The 14,018-nt window shown below is 49.7% G+C and overlaps 1 protein-coding gene across 4 annotated transcripts in view; it reads right to left on the bottom strand.

The window, feature by feature from the left end:
- Positions 1–14,018, bottom strand: part of SMG6 (SMG6 nonsense mediated mRNA decay factor) — a 243,351-nt gene that overhangs the window by 24,408 nt on the left and 204,925 nt on the right. For all 4 annotated transcript variants that reach the window (XM_058430964.1, XM_032138116.2, XM_032138117.2 and 1 more), the window contains one exon: positions 1,364–1,540. In XM_058430964.1, the coding sequence (XP_058286947.1) occupies positions 1,364–1,540 (177 nt within the window). The remainder of the gene's footprint in view (positions 1–1,363; positions 1,541–14,018) is intronic.

Here is a 14,018-nt window from a genome sequence, read left to right as displayed (position 1 = left end):
TTCCCATTATTCTCTGCCCAGGTTTCATCTGGAGAGTCTGGAATCCTAGGCTCAGCTTTATCCCTGGAACCACCTCTGTTCTGGAAGCTGAGCCCTGTGTCATCAGGGGTGGGGTGGAGCTCTCCAGTTATTCTAATGAAGCCAGTCCAAGATTCTGCTGCTCTCAAGACTCTGATCCAAAGGTGGCCACTCTATCACTGTTTCAGATCACAAACGACAGCTTCCAGCTGACATCTGGCTTCCTTGGCCTGTTGCTGATTTCATCCCTGTACCCCGCCCTGCTCTACCGGGCGCTTGAGACTGCTGCAGGCCAAATGACTGTGTTGGCCTATGGGTGACCTGGCCCCTGGCTAGAATCACTTCCATCCCTTCCCTTAGTCCCATGTTCCTTCCCACCTAAGTCTCCTGTCTGTAACACTGTGGGGTAAAAAGAAGAGTCAACCTTCAGGCAAAAGTGAGATGTGTGTGAACACACATCCAGACAGAATTACACACACCCAGACACACAGCAGGGCAGCTGGAAGTGATACTAAATGCATACATGCTCCAACAACATCACACTCACAACCACTCAGAACCCACAGACAGCAGGGAAGCTGGCAGCAGTGTTTACTTAAACTGACACACAAACCCAGCACACACAGACCCACATCAACAATCACCCCCAGAAAGACACATATATGCAATGGCAATATATAGGGCAGGGCAACTGCCAGTGGAGTTTTGCAGGGGTGGGTACACAGGCTCATGCATGTGCACGCGCGCGTGCACACACACACACAGACAGACACACACACACACACACACACACGAGTCTGGAGTGAAGCAAGGGCTACAGGAACAACCAAGGGCAAACAAACAAGAGGAGAATTCCTTAATCACATCAGGATGTGCAGGAGGGAGGGAGGGAACAAGGCAGGGAGGGTAGGACAGGGGAGGGGTGATTTTCCACAGAGGGCCAGCAATGTCAGCTCTTCCTGTACGTGTGCTGGAGGCTGGAGTTCAGGCCTGTGCTGCACTGGGCTCCACACATCTATAAACTTGATCCTGACCACCCCCATCTCCCTTTCCTAAGCCTCGAGAGCTGCACATTATTCAACTCCTTCTTTCTTTCTTTTCCTCCCTTCTCCTCAATGCAGCATTAAAAGAAGCATCTGGAACTCGTAGCGGAGTAGGATGGAGGCACCGGGGTGGACTGGCAGGAAGGGGCACCATCAGAGCACACTCTCGAGAAGCTGGCTGGTCACATTAACACAGACACTGTCCTCTGTGCTCATAAATAAGCAGGAGGAGAAGCTGAAGCCACAGGCAGAACGGGGAGGGGGCCTTCCCTCTGCCACAGCGGGCTCTTCCCGCATAGTACCTCATCTTCCAGTCGTGTTCCCTCTTGGCTTCCCATTTCCTTTCCCATGGTGTCTGGGACGGGTGCCACTGACACATACTTTCCACCCTTGAATGCCAGCAGAGGCTCTTCTTGTCCACAAAGGGCTTCCAGAAAATACTTCAGCACTGTGACCCTTTTGCAGTCAGCTGCAATAACCTACAGGGTGAGAGGGAGAGAAGAAAAACAGCATTTTCTGAAAGGGAAGATGGAGACGAGATGTTGCTTGCCGGCTGAGGGGCACAGGGGAACTGTGTCAAAGCTACCAGGCAAGGGGGTCAGAATGAATGACGGGGTACGGAGGGCACAAGGGCATGTCAGGTGGTAGGTGAGGGCCCAGGGCAGGCTGAGGACCAAGATCTTCTGAGGTTATCTCTCCAAAGGTTATCTCTGGGGCAGCAGACAACCCCAGGGACCAGTGACAGGTGCCTTACGTTTATTTGACTAAGGTCCTGATACAAAACAGAATACATGACATTCTTCTAAGTTTGGTCTAGAACCAGCAGAGGGAAGAGTGGAGTGCTTTCACAGCATAGAGTTTTCTGGGGCCCCTTGCTGCCACTCTCCACTCCTCTCCTCGCACCCCTGCTCCAGAGTCCCAAAAGGAGAATTTTCAGCCCAAGTGCAAATTGAATGCTAAGGGCTTTCTTGGCTGTTTCGTTTCAACCAGATCATTTTGGGCTTCCCCTGACAGGTTCCTGCCCTATCTAAGAGCTCCTCATGCTCAAGAGACTGGAGTCAGGCAGGAAATTGTCAGGAGAGAGACAGGCAGAGCAGGTGGGGATGTTTCACCAAAGCTCTACTCTTTCTGATGTTTAGGCCAACCTGCTCCCATGTGGCCACATCAGCACACAAGTCAGTGCTGTCAGAGAAGCTTGGGCTGATTTAGCTGAGATGAAACTCAGTGTCTTGAGCAATAGTCAAATGTGTAAGTGTCTCAGATGAAGTGTCCACTGGCCCCCAGTCTGGGCCCCCCTTCTGGAGGCACCACACATGCATGCCCTCTCCTTCACACCTGTTTGCTTGGCTCACACGCTCCTCCATGCTTGCCCCTTTGTGCCCTTCTCTTCATCTCTAGCCTCCAGCATCCTCTTCTCCCTACTGGCTGAGTGCTCACCAAGGGAGAGGGGCCCTGCTGGATCTGGAGCTTGAAAGCTGAAGGCCATTCCACATGGGAAACACATATCCGTGGCCAGACGTGCCGCAAGGGACGGCCCCTTCATCCTCACTGACTAGCCCCTGCCTCTCTTTTAATGCATCCGCATTTCTGAATGTGAAAGGAACTTCACATTAATAAGTCCCTTCTATCTGCAGCACATAGGGAAGTACTAATCTGGAGGCTACTGATGATCATTTTACAGGTGCAGGTGTTCTTTCATGTGGACAGCAACTCCTCTGGTGGCAAAGCCTAAAATCTCATCGTTTTCATATGTCACTGGCAACAATTGTAAGGACAAGCTGTGCACACAATAGGCTCCCAGTAAAGACGGACAGCCCAGGGAAGCTCGGCTGGGTACCACAGAGAGCAGATGAAGCAGGCATGACCCATGTTCTCTAAGATAGTGGAAATAAATGAGCACCGCTGTGCAGGCTGGCTGCCCAGGAAAGTGCGGCACACACCGGTCAACTGTGCGCTCCATGGCTGCATCCTCTGCCACCTTCACCAAAAGTCAACCCCGCTTTCCTACCTGGTCTAGGAGTGTTCTCTGCTTTCTCTCACCATTGGCCCTGTTACCATTATAGGCTGGAATCTCAAGCTAAGTACTTTGACCACCTTCACCTGAGAGGTTGATGTAGAAGGTTCTCGGCTAACCAGAAGGGCTTAGAAAAAGTCCAGCCCCTTGAGCTTGGGGTGCCTGGTCCTGGGCTTACCTCCGTGAAGGAGAAGGAAAGGTTGTCTTGGCCCAGGGCAGGTAAGCATGGTTCCATTGCGTGTATTCAAACATGTGATGAGGAAGGCTAGAAATACAGAAGCAGGGGCTAAAAGGCATTAAAGAACAGAGCCGAAATGAGTAATAGCCTGGCAGGCAGCACGCACAGTGGCCTCCCTGCATCTCCAGCCTCTCACTTGCATAGGAAACTTCTGCATTTCCACAAGACTGCCAGTTTCCTCTCTGTGGTCTAATTTTAACCACCTTGTCGTTACAGTGTGTGTCAGCCACCTGACCCCACTATGACCTCTGACCTTACGCCCCAGCTACTGCTTGCACTATGGAGAATTATGTAATGGGTCCAGGACTTTCCTTTTTGGTGTGAGGCTGCTGCCACTGAATGGAGAGGAGAGGGGAGCTAAGGAGTGAGAAGAGGACAGAGGAAAAGCTTGCAACTGTCCTTGGCCTCACCTAGACGATGAGAGGTACACTGGCACCCCTGCTAAGTGTGCAGAGGAAACCTGCCCAGGACAGGAGTGTGCCATGGATGCATGCACGGAGAGGCGTGCAGGAGTGTTGCTGCTGCTAGAGCACGGGCTACATGGTATGCTGCGTGGCTAAGAAAGCGTGGTTCCCGGCCGAGGGAGAAAAGCCACATGTGTGGACGTGGGACTCCTGGAGATGGGGATTTCCAGGGCACAGCGGGACCCAGGGATGTGGACATCCTGAGGCCGCCTGCAGCACATCCTTACAGGCTCTGTGGGAATTGTCTATTCCAATTCCATGGACACAAGCAACGAGGAGTAGCCCTCTCCCGGTTTCATTTCCACCCCATTTAGGAGGAAATTGGTTTCCTTGGAGACTGTGTCTGCCATAGCTATTAGTTCCTCCTCTAGGACAAGGACACTCCTGGCTGATACGCAAAAGGCTGTGATCTACTGGGGTCTCTGACCTGGTGTTAACAGGCCTGAAAAGGATTCTACCTGTTTGGAAAGAGAAAGGTTGTCTGTCTTTTGGAAGAGTATCCTGTCCTTTGCAATCCAAGCAGCAGGGAGGATGGTCAAAGCTGTGTAAAGTGTACTGTGGGAGTGAGAAGTACACAGTCTGAGCTCTTTAGTAGATGGAGAAACTGAGAGGCAGAATGTCCAGGGCTTGCCCAGAGGCACAGAGAAACCTTCTGTCTGTAGCTCACTGGCCTGTCTGCAAAAGCATTCTGCCTTAACGTTGGGGGAATAAGCCCACTGGGGAGAGGACCACAGCTCTCTTGATGCTGGAGTTCTGTTGGAGACTTACAGGAATATCCTCCTAGATAAAGCCCGCAGCACTTGAGTCAGGGAAAAAACAACACAGAACAGTTTAAATACAGTTAATAAGAGACTTCATAATGAAAGAAGCCTTTCAAACCACTGACAAAAAGCCAATTCCAAGATGATCTTTGCTTGGTCTAGGAGGACTTCCTGGTAGGAGAGGGGTTAAAGCTGGACTCCCTGCTTGGAGAGGAAGGGCTCCAGATGAAGTCTGTGACATCATCCCCACAGTAACTCTGCTCGTGAGCACATTTTTCCACTCTATATCAATGAAAAACAGAATGTAAGTGGCATGTATATCGCGGCTCTGGGGGCAAACTCTGGATCCTCCAGAGAAAGAGCTGGGCGGGAGAGGCTCCCTTCCTGGGCTACATTAGCAACATGGGGCTGGACTGGGGCTAGAGGCGACTAAAAGGGCTGCCAGCCAGGGAACACCCCGGGGCGCCTACGGACCTCTCCTCTGTGGTGTACCTTCTCACTCACAGTCCTGACCCTTCTGGAGGGAGATGCACTGTGTAGGCGATTGTCAAGAATTCCCAAGTTAATTGACAAAATATCACATACAAATCATTTCAATCAGCTTGGGAAAGAAAACTGGGGCTTTAGGTCAGGGAAGAGCTGAAAGAAAGCCCCTTTCCCTTCCCCTGAAGACTGTCGGAGGCAGCTTACCACTGCAGCAGGAACTGAAACCTTTAGCTTCAGGGCTCCAGTTATCACTCTAATCAAGTCCACACGCAAAGAACCAAGCAGAAAGGAAAACTGAAAGTGAGATGTGGGGAGACGATACCGGAGGCTGTTCTCTCCTAGGCTCAGTTCCTTAGAGAGAAATAATGTAAGCATGGGGTAAGTAGGGGCTGGAGCCAAGGGGAGCGAGGAACAAAGGAGAAAACCTCTAGGTCAAGAGAGAAGACTGGGTAACTGTTCTGGGGTATTTAAGGTGGAGAGGTGGAGAAATAAAGAAAAATGGTGTTTCTCGGCTGGGCACGGTGGCTCACGAATGTAATCTCAGCACTTTGGGAGGCCAAGGTGGACAGATCACCTGAGGTCAGGAGTTCAAGACCAGCCTGGCCAACATGGTGAAACTCCATCTCTACTAAAAAAACAAAAATTAGCCGGGCGTGGTAGCATGCGCCTGTAGTCCCAGCTACTAGGGAGGCTGAGGCAGGAGAATCGCTTGAATCTGGGAGGTGGAGGTTGCAGTGAGCCAAGATTGCACCACTGCACTCCAGCCTGGGCAACAAAGCGAGACTCTGTCTCAAAAAAAAAAAAAAAAAGAAAGAAAAAAAGAAAAATGGTGTTCTCTGAAAACTGGTGACTCTTCACAGCCGCTCTGTAGGGAACAAGTACGGTGTGGGTAGAGATGCCAGGAGGGGAGGGGGGGTTTGGGGAGAGAAAATGAGCTATATGCTGCTTTATGAAGGTAGGGAGGGTAAGAGAAAACGGGAACTAAGCACCAGGTATCACATACTGATGTGCTCTGAGTCGCAAGACTTAATACCTCTCGGCAGCCCCGGGGCAGGGAGAAAACCTCCAAATCTAGCCAAGGAATATGAAGAAGGGCTGGAGAGCCAGGACCCTGGATGCAAGCTCTAGGGAGTGAGGGACTCGCTCTATCATTACCTGGTCCCCGTTTTCTCCGAACAGGCCTCTTGGAAGGCACAACCACGGTTACTAGTCATTTTGCAAAATTTCTTTTTCTGAATTTTTGGTTTGGAGAAATCGGAGTTTAAACTTGTACTATCAGTCAGTTCTTTTTTCTAGTCTTAATAGCCCAGCTTGCTACTGCCCCTCTGGTTAAAGAGAACAATCACACGGGTTTCCCCCCACAAACTTGAGTTTACAGGTTGTTTTTCTTGTTTCTCTAAATGGAGCCAATTATTCTCACATTTGTTGAAACCTTCAATCAAACTTTATAGCTTGTTAATTTTACAGAATGTCCTTAGAGCAAATAAGATGCAGACAGGAACGTGAAGTCTTGCTGAGATTATTAAGAAACCTTAAAATAGCCTACAAATCCAACACCAAGGCTGGTAAAATACAGGCTGCCTGGCTGGCTTCTGAGGTCAATTAGCAATGGGTTAATTATCATCTTTAATGAGCCAAACCTCCAGGATTGGCCACAAGAAATTTAACTCAGACTAATGTGTTTTCACAAACTGGGAAACTCTAGTTATGCACTACTCACCCTCAGAGGAAACTGAAGGGTGGGAAGCTCAATTCTGTAGCAGCCAAGGGTGGGCCAGCCTAAGAAGGGGTCTGCCAATGGAAGTTCAGACACGAGAAATAAAAAATACCACACAGGGAATCCTCTGGAGCTGGGAGGACAGAGGAAATGGTTTATTCACATTCCTAGGGGGAGGGGCCTCCTGGCAGGAAGCGGACTCCAGAAGGCAGGAGCGAAACTGGCCACAAGGATGCACAGTCACTCTGAAGACACAGGCAGTAGCTTAGGATGGGGAGACAGACATTCACAGCCTACTTGAGTCGGAAGAAGTTGGTACGAAATTGAGAAAGAGGGTCATGGGTCAGAGAGGAGTGAAACAAAGAACCTGCGCGGGGGCTGAATGATAAGAGGGACAGAGTGAGAAAAAGCACACATCCTTGGACCAGATGCATCTCCTGACAACCTCGGAGCATACTGTCCAAGGGATCAATTCAAACAGTATTTCACTCTTTCCCTACCCCTGCTATAGCTGGGCCTCTTTCTATATAAAGCGTTAAGTACAAGCTACTTTCTCAGTCTTTTTTTTTGAGACGGAGTCTCGCTCTGTCGCCCAGGCTGGAGTGCAGTGGTACGATCTCGGCTCACTGCAAGCTCTGCCTCCCGTGTTCATGCCATTCTCCTGCCTCAGCCTCCTGAGTAGCTGGGACTACAGGCACCTGCCACCACGCCCAGCTAATTCTTTTTGTGTTTTTTTATTTGTTTGTTTGTTTTAGTAGAGATGGGGTTTCACTGTGTTAGCCAGGATGGTCTTGATCTCCTGACCTCATGATCCGCCCGCCTTGGCCATCCAAAGTGCTGGGATTACAGAAGTAAGCCACTGCGCCTGGCCCCTTTTTTTTCTTTTTTTTGAGACAGAGTCTTGCTCAGTCACCCAAGCTAGAGTGCACTGACACGATCTCAGCTCACTGCAACCTCCGCCTCCCGGGTTGAAGCAATTCTGCTGCCTCAGCCTCCTGAGTAGGTGGGATTACAGGTGAGCACTGCCACGCCTGGCTAATTTATGTATTTTCAGTAGAGGCGGGGTTTCGCCATGTTGGCTAGGCTGGTCTTGAACTCCTGACCTCAAGTGATCCACTGCGCCCGGCCTTTCTCAGTCATTTCTAATCCCAGTGTCCAGATCCAACCCTCCCTAGTCCTATGGTTGGCCTGTGCTAGCTGAAAGGTCATTGGGTCACAAGATGAAATGCTAACATCATTGGTCCACCCACAGCAACCACACCATTCCATGTGTCTGGTCCCAACAGCTGTGTTTTCTTCTTAGAGGAGGTAATGAGGGCCACTGTCAATCAGCCAGCATTGCACAGATAACTGCGGTCTCCACCTGTAACCACCATGTGTGTGCTAAAGTCTCTTAGGGGGAGGTGGGAACTGGCAAATGGTCAGATGGCAAGACCTGGTGCTGGTGGGGAGACTGTCCCAAGACAGGGTTACTGAAGATCCCAAAAGGTACGGGTGTATTTGGCTACTAGGAAGGAGATGATGTTCACACTGAAGGGAGAACCAGGGGAACAGGGGAGTTGTGAAGCATACACAGGAAGTAATGAGGTAAATAAAGTATAAAAAACGGGGCCATTCTGGCAAGAGGCAAGATAAGGCAATACAAGACGTTGGACAAGAGCCTGGGCTTCATAGTTACACAGACCTGAGTTCAAGTACTAACTGCCACTTCCTGGCTGTTTATCCTTAGACAAGTTACTTAACCTCTCTGAGCCTTTGTTCGCTCAAGTTGTTTGTGAGGTTTAAAAGATAATACAGGCCGGGTGTAGTGGCTCATGCCTGTAATCCCAGCACTTGGGAAGGCCGAGGCAGCGGATCACCTGCGGTCAGGAGTCGGAGACCAGCCTGGCCAACATGGTGAAACCCCATCTCTACTAAAAATACAAAAATTACCTGGGTTAGTAGCGGGCGCCTGTAATTCCAGCTACTCAGGAGGCTGAGGCAGGAGAATCGATTGAACCCAGGAAGTGGAGGTTACAGTGAGCTCAGATCGTGCTGTTGCAATCCAGCCTGGGTGACAGAGCAAGACTCTGTTGCAAAAAAAAAAAAAAAAAGACAAGACAAGCCTGGGCAACATAGTGAGACTGTCTGTCAAAAACAAACAAACAAACAAAAAAGCTGGGTATGGTGGTGCACCACACCTATGGTCCGAGCTAACCAGGAGGCTGAGGTAGGAGGATCGCTTGAGCTGGGGAAGTCAGAGCTGCAGTGAGCCATGAGCTAGCCACTGCACTGTAGCCAGGGTGACAGAGTGATATCGTGACTCAAAAAGAAAAAAAAAGACAGAGAGAACACATATCAAATACTTAGCGAGATGCCTGGGCCCAGTAGGTGCTCGATAATTGAGCAGCTGGCATTTTTTTTTTCCTCTTTTCTCCACTCTCTTCAGAGGTGGGAGGGGCACTGCCTAACACGGCTGAGCTGTTTGGAAGCCAGTCTGAGAGGCAAGGTGGGAAGCATGGGGCTGGCACATAGCCAAGGGCCAAGGGGCGAGGCCCTGGAATGCTTACCTGGCTGTTGAAGCTGCAAAAAAAATTTTTTTATATTTGTCCAGGCTGGAGTTTGCAGTGGCGCCATCATGGCTTGCAGCAGGCTCAGTCTCTTGAGCTCAAGCGGGAACCTGGCTAATTTTTAAAAACTGTTTTGTAAAGATGAGGTCTTGCTATATTGCTGGTCTCAAACTCGTGGCCTCAAGTGATCCTCCCACCTTGGCCTCCCAAAGCACTGGGATTACAGGCACGAGCCACCACTCAGGGCCTGAAATATTTTATTCAGAATTAAGGTGCTAGATCCAGGCTACTGGGCTGGCCAAGCAGGGGAGGAAAGACCTTGCCTCTCTTCAGCAATCCCTCTCCCTATTCTTCAAAAAGACTCTGGACCTAACCATAGGTATGCATGCATTACTCCAGTAATCCAGAGAGGCTCCAAGGTCCTGGGCTTCAGAACAAGTGGGCCACTAATAAATGTATCAGAAATATAGTCACAGTTGCCTTGTCCATGAGGTCCCTTCACAGTGGGGCATGGGCGGTGGCTCTGCCTTTGCTAATGGGATTGTTAAGGGTTTGAGGAGGCCCTGCACACCCTGCAACAGTGACTTTCTTTCTTTCTGAGATGGAGTCTGGTTCTGTCGCCCCAGGCTGCAGTGCAGTGGCGAGATCTCGGCTCACTGCAACCTCCACCTCTTGGGTTCAAGAGATTCTTCCTAAGTAGCTGGGGCTACAGGCACGTGCCACCACGCCCATCTAAATTTGGTATATTTAGTAGGGATGGGGTTTCACCATGTTGGCCAGGCTGGTCTCGAATTCCTGACCTCAAGTGATCCACCCATCTCGGCCTCCCAAAGTGCTGGGATTACAGGCGTGAGCCACTTTGCTTGGCCAACAGTATCTTATTTTATTCTAAGATGGGGTCTTGCTTTGTTGCCCAGGCTGCTCTTGGCTGCTCCGAACTCCTGGCCTCAAGGAATCCCACTGCCTTAGCCTCCCAAAGTGCTGGGATTATAGGCATTAGCCACCGTGTCCAGCCTGGTATCTTTCTTAAATAAGACCCAGCTGGATCCTTGCCTCATGTCTCCCAATATGAAAATAGTGATGAGAAGATCCCCAATATGGTATTTTCTACCCACCTGAATTTCCTGAGCTTAGATATTCCAAACAAAGCCAGATAGGAGTCTGGTCTTCCGTAGGCAGAGTAAGCTTGCTCTTCTTGAACTACTCCTTCATGGACAGAAACTATTCTTTTCTAGAGCTCTCGGCTCCGGCTGTACCAGAAAGGTACATTCTCAGCGGCAAGAGCGTCACAGAGAGCAAGCTATAGGCAGCAGTAGCTCGGGCTTCAGTCCAATTCTGCTTCCCCTGCAGAGTGCTCTTAGAGCAGCCACCCACATTGGCAGGGGTTAAGGACGGATACTGGCATTGCCAACACAAGCCTTTCAGGTCTGGCTGGCTTCAGCTGGTCTGAAACCTGGAACACAGGCACTGGGGCCCTCACTTACTGAACCAGCAGGGGAGGCTGCAGGCTCAGCCCCTGGGGATGAAAGTCCTCCCGTCTGTCTCAGTCTGCAAATATCCACACACAGTCTGTTTCTACACTGCCAGTTAGCTCTGGGCCAGAAGCACTGAACCTTGGGCTCTAGTCACTCTGAACCACATTGTTTGCCTTCTAGACAGCCACGTCCAGGAGGCCTCCCCTTAGGTTTGTGTTTAGGCTCCTTTACCAAATTTGCTCCTAATGGTATTTATTCTACGTGTGGCACAAGAGTGGACTCTCGGAGACATCTGTAGTCTTCAACACACTTAGGCAACATGCAGTTCAGGAAAATGTAAGTGCCTACTGTGTGTGTGAGGCACTGTCCTCCAGACCCTGGGGACTCATCACAGAACAAAGGAAAATCCCTGTTTCAGTTGGGGGGTTGGGTGGCGTGGGTCACATTCATACTAGATACATCGAAAGACCCCTGCATCAAGAGAGCACGTGCTCCTCCCCGGCTGCCATGACCTGCGGTACTCAGGAAGGCAGAATTCTCAGCCCAAGGGAGAAGAAAAACTCCTTGCAGAGACCCAGGACACTGCTCCTTCATTCCTTTCAGACAGATGGGTCCCGAGGAAGTTGGGATGGACAATTCTTTTGGGCTTAGCCTTGCTATAAAAGAAATCCCAATCTCTCTTGATGCTTCCCAAGCTCCTTGTAAACCCTTGCCCACCCACCCCTCCGCCCAAAGATCGCTACTGGCACTTCTAGCTATTATTCCCTAATCCTGAACTTCAGGCCCCAGGCAACCCCCTTTGCAGTACCCTGCAGGCTGTCTGCTTCCTCTGGCACCTCTGAAAGTTCACACAGTACTCCCCCCAACCTGCAGTGATTTTACATTTGAGCAATCAATTCATTCCCTCATCTTCTTTTAAGCTTGATAAGGTCTTTTTCTTTTTTCTCAAAACAGAGTCTTGCTCTATTAGCAATCAAGGCTCACTGCAGCCTCAAATAACTGGGCTCAAGCAATCCTCCCATCTCAGCCTCCAGAGTAGCTGGGACCACAGAGGCACACCACTTATGTCTGGCAAATATTTATTTATTATTTATTGAGACGGAGTCTCGCTGTGTCGCCCAGGCTGGAGTGCAGTGGCGCGATCTCGGCTCACTGCAACCTTCGTCTTGAACCTGGGTTCAAGTGATTCTCGTGCCTCAGCCTCCTGAGTAAGCCGGGATTCACAGGTGCACGCCACCATGCCTGGCTAATTTTCATATTTTTAATAGAGATATGGTTTCACCATGTTGGCCAGGATGGCCTCGAACTCCTGACCTCAGGTGATCCACCTGCCTCGGCCTCCCAAAGTGCTGGGATTACAGGCGAGAGCCACTGCGCCTGGCTAATGGCTATTTTTTTTTTTTTTTTTGTAGAGACAAGGTCTTACTATGTCCCCTAGCTGATCTCAAATTCATAGCTTTAAGTGATCCTCCTGCACTGGCCTCCCAAAGTGCTAGAGTTGTAGGTGTCAGCCACCCAGCCCAGCCTGTAAGTCCTTCAAGACGCCAGTTAGCCTTTGTCCAGTCTGCCAGCCTACCTTCCACAAATCTTTTGTAATGCCCTATTATGTGACAGGGACTGCTAGACATCCTGGGCACATAAGACCAAACAAGGCAGATGTAGTCCTTGACTTCACATGACCTTCAGTCCAGCAAAGGACTCCACAGGAACCTCACACTAACCTCTCCCAAGTACACAGGTATCCCTCCAGCAACTATGGACTAGGCCCACACTTCATTCATCTTCTCTGACTGCATTAGCAGCCCTCCACATCTGCACTACTTGTACATCACAAAGTGAATTCTTTTGCCCTTTGGTTGGAAGAGACCTTAGTAATCATTCAGAGCCACAAGAGAACCTCCTCTAAATACCCCTCAGTGATCCAAGTCTTTCTTGACTACTTCTGGTGGAGAGGACTCAAGGCCCTGGAAGAGTTTTTAAAATCAATCATTACTTAACACTGAAGAAACATATAATTTTTCTTTCTTTTTTTTTTTTTAGACAGGGTCTCTCTCTGTCCACCCAGGCTGGTGTGCAGTGGCACAATCACGGCTCACTGCAGCCTCGACTTCCCGGGCTTAGGTGATCCTCCCACCTCAGCCTCCCAGGTAGCTGGGACCACAGGTGCGAGCCACCATACCTGCTAATTTCAGGGTTTCACCATGTTGGCATGGCTGGTCTCGAACTCTTGGCCTCAAGCAATCTGCCTGCCTCCACCTCCCAAAGTGCTGGGATGATAGGCATGAGTCACCACGTCCAGCCAGTAATTTTTATTATCTACACTAACAGACTTTTTTTCTGACCATTCTATATGAGGTGTGTTACTGTGCTGAATCTGTAAGGGGGCACATTTCCTACCAGAAGGCCATTCTATTTTTGGACTTTTCTAATTGGTAGAGATGTTTACACTTTTTAAACCCAGATCTGCCTCCCAATGCTTCTAATTCGGTTCTCTGGGGCCATGTAAAAAAATAAAAAACAAAAAAACAAACAAACTCTAATTCTGCTTTTATCTGACTGGCCTCAAATTATGAGGTCTGCTGTGTTATACACCTTCTCTAGGCTAAACAGTCCCACTTCCTTCAACTGTGCCTCACTCTGTCTCCTAAACATCCTGCTTATTCTTTCACTAAGACTTTCACTAAGACTAATGTGTCTCCTACAGTGAGTGCCCACGTGACCTGGTAGCAGAGCAGAGAGTAGACCATCCCCTCCCATTTCTATCAGGGATACTCAATTTTAATAATAGACTTAACAGCATTACTTTTGTTGTCCCCACCTTGCACTACTGATAAACTGTGAGCTTCTTTTTTCCTTTTCACAGGGGGGACACGGTCTTGCTCTGTCGCTCAGGCTGGAGTGCAGTGGCGAGATCATGGTTCACTGCAGCCTTGACTTCTCAGACTCAGGTGATCCTTCCACCTCAACTTCCTGAGGAGCTGGGACTACAAGCATGTGCCACCACACCTGGCTAAGTATTTTGTAGAGACGGGGTTTCGCCATGTTGCCCCAGTTGGTCTTGAACTCCTAAGTTTAAGGAATCCTCCTGCCTCAGCCCCCCAAAGTGTTGGGACTACAGGTGTCAACCACTGTGCCCAGCCAATTGTGAGCTTCTAATCAACAAATCCCCAAATTGTTTTCACATATGTTGCTAAATCCTATCTCCCTTTATGGAGTACAAGCCCTCCACCAACTATTCCCTTTCACATCTTTT

This window comes from Hylobates moloch, unplaced genomic scaffold, assembly GCF_009828535.3.
Source record: "Hylobates moloch isolate HMO894 unplaced genomic scaffold, HMol_V3 SCAFFOLD_19, whole genome shotgun sequence".
Classification (NCBI taxonomy): Eukaryota; Metazoa; Chordata; class Mammalia; order Primates; family Hylobatidae; genus Hylobates; species Hylobates moloch.
The sequence above is the reverse complement of the archived record's forward strand: the minus strand, read 5'-3'. Positions and strand labels throughout refer to the sequence as shown.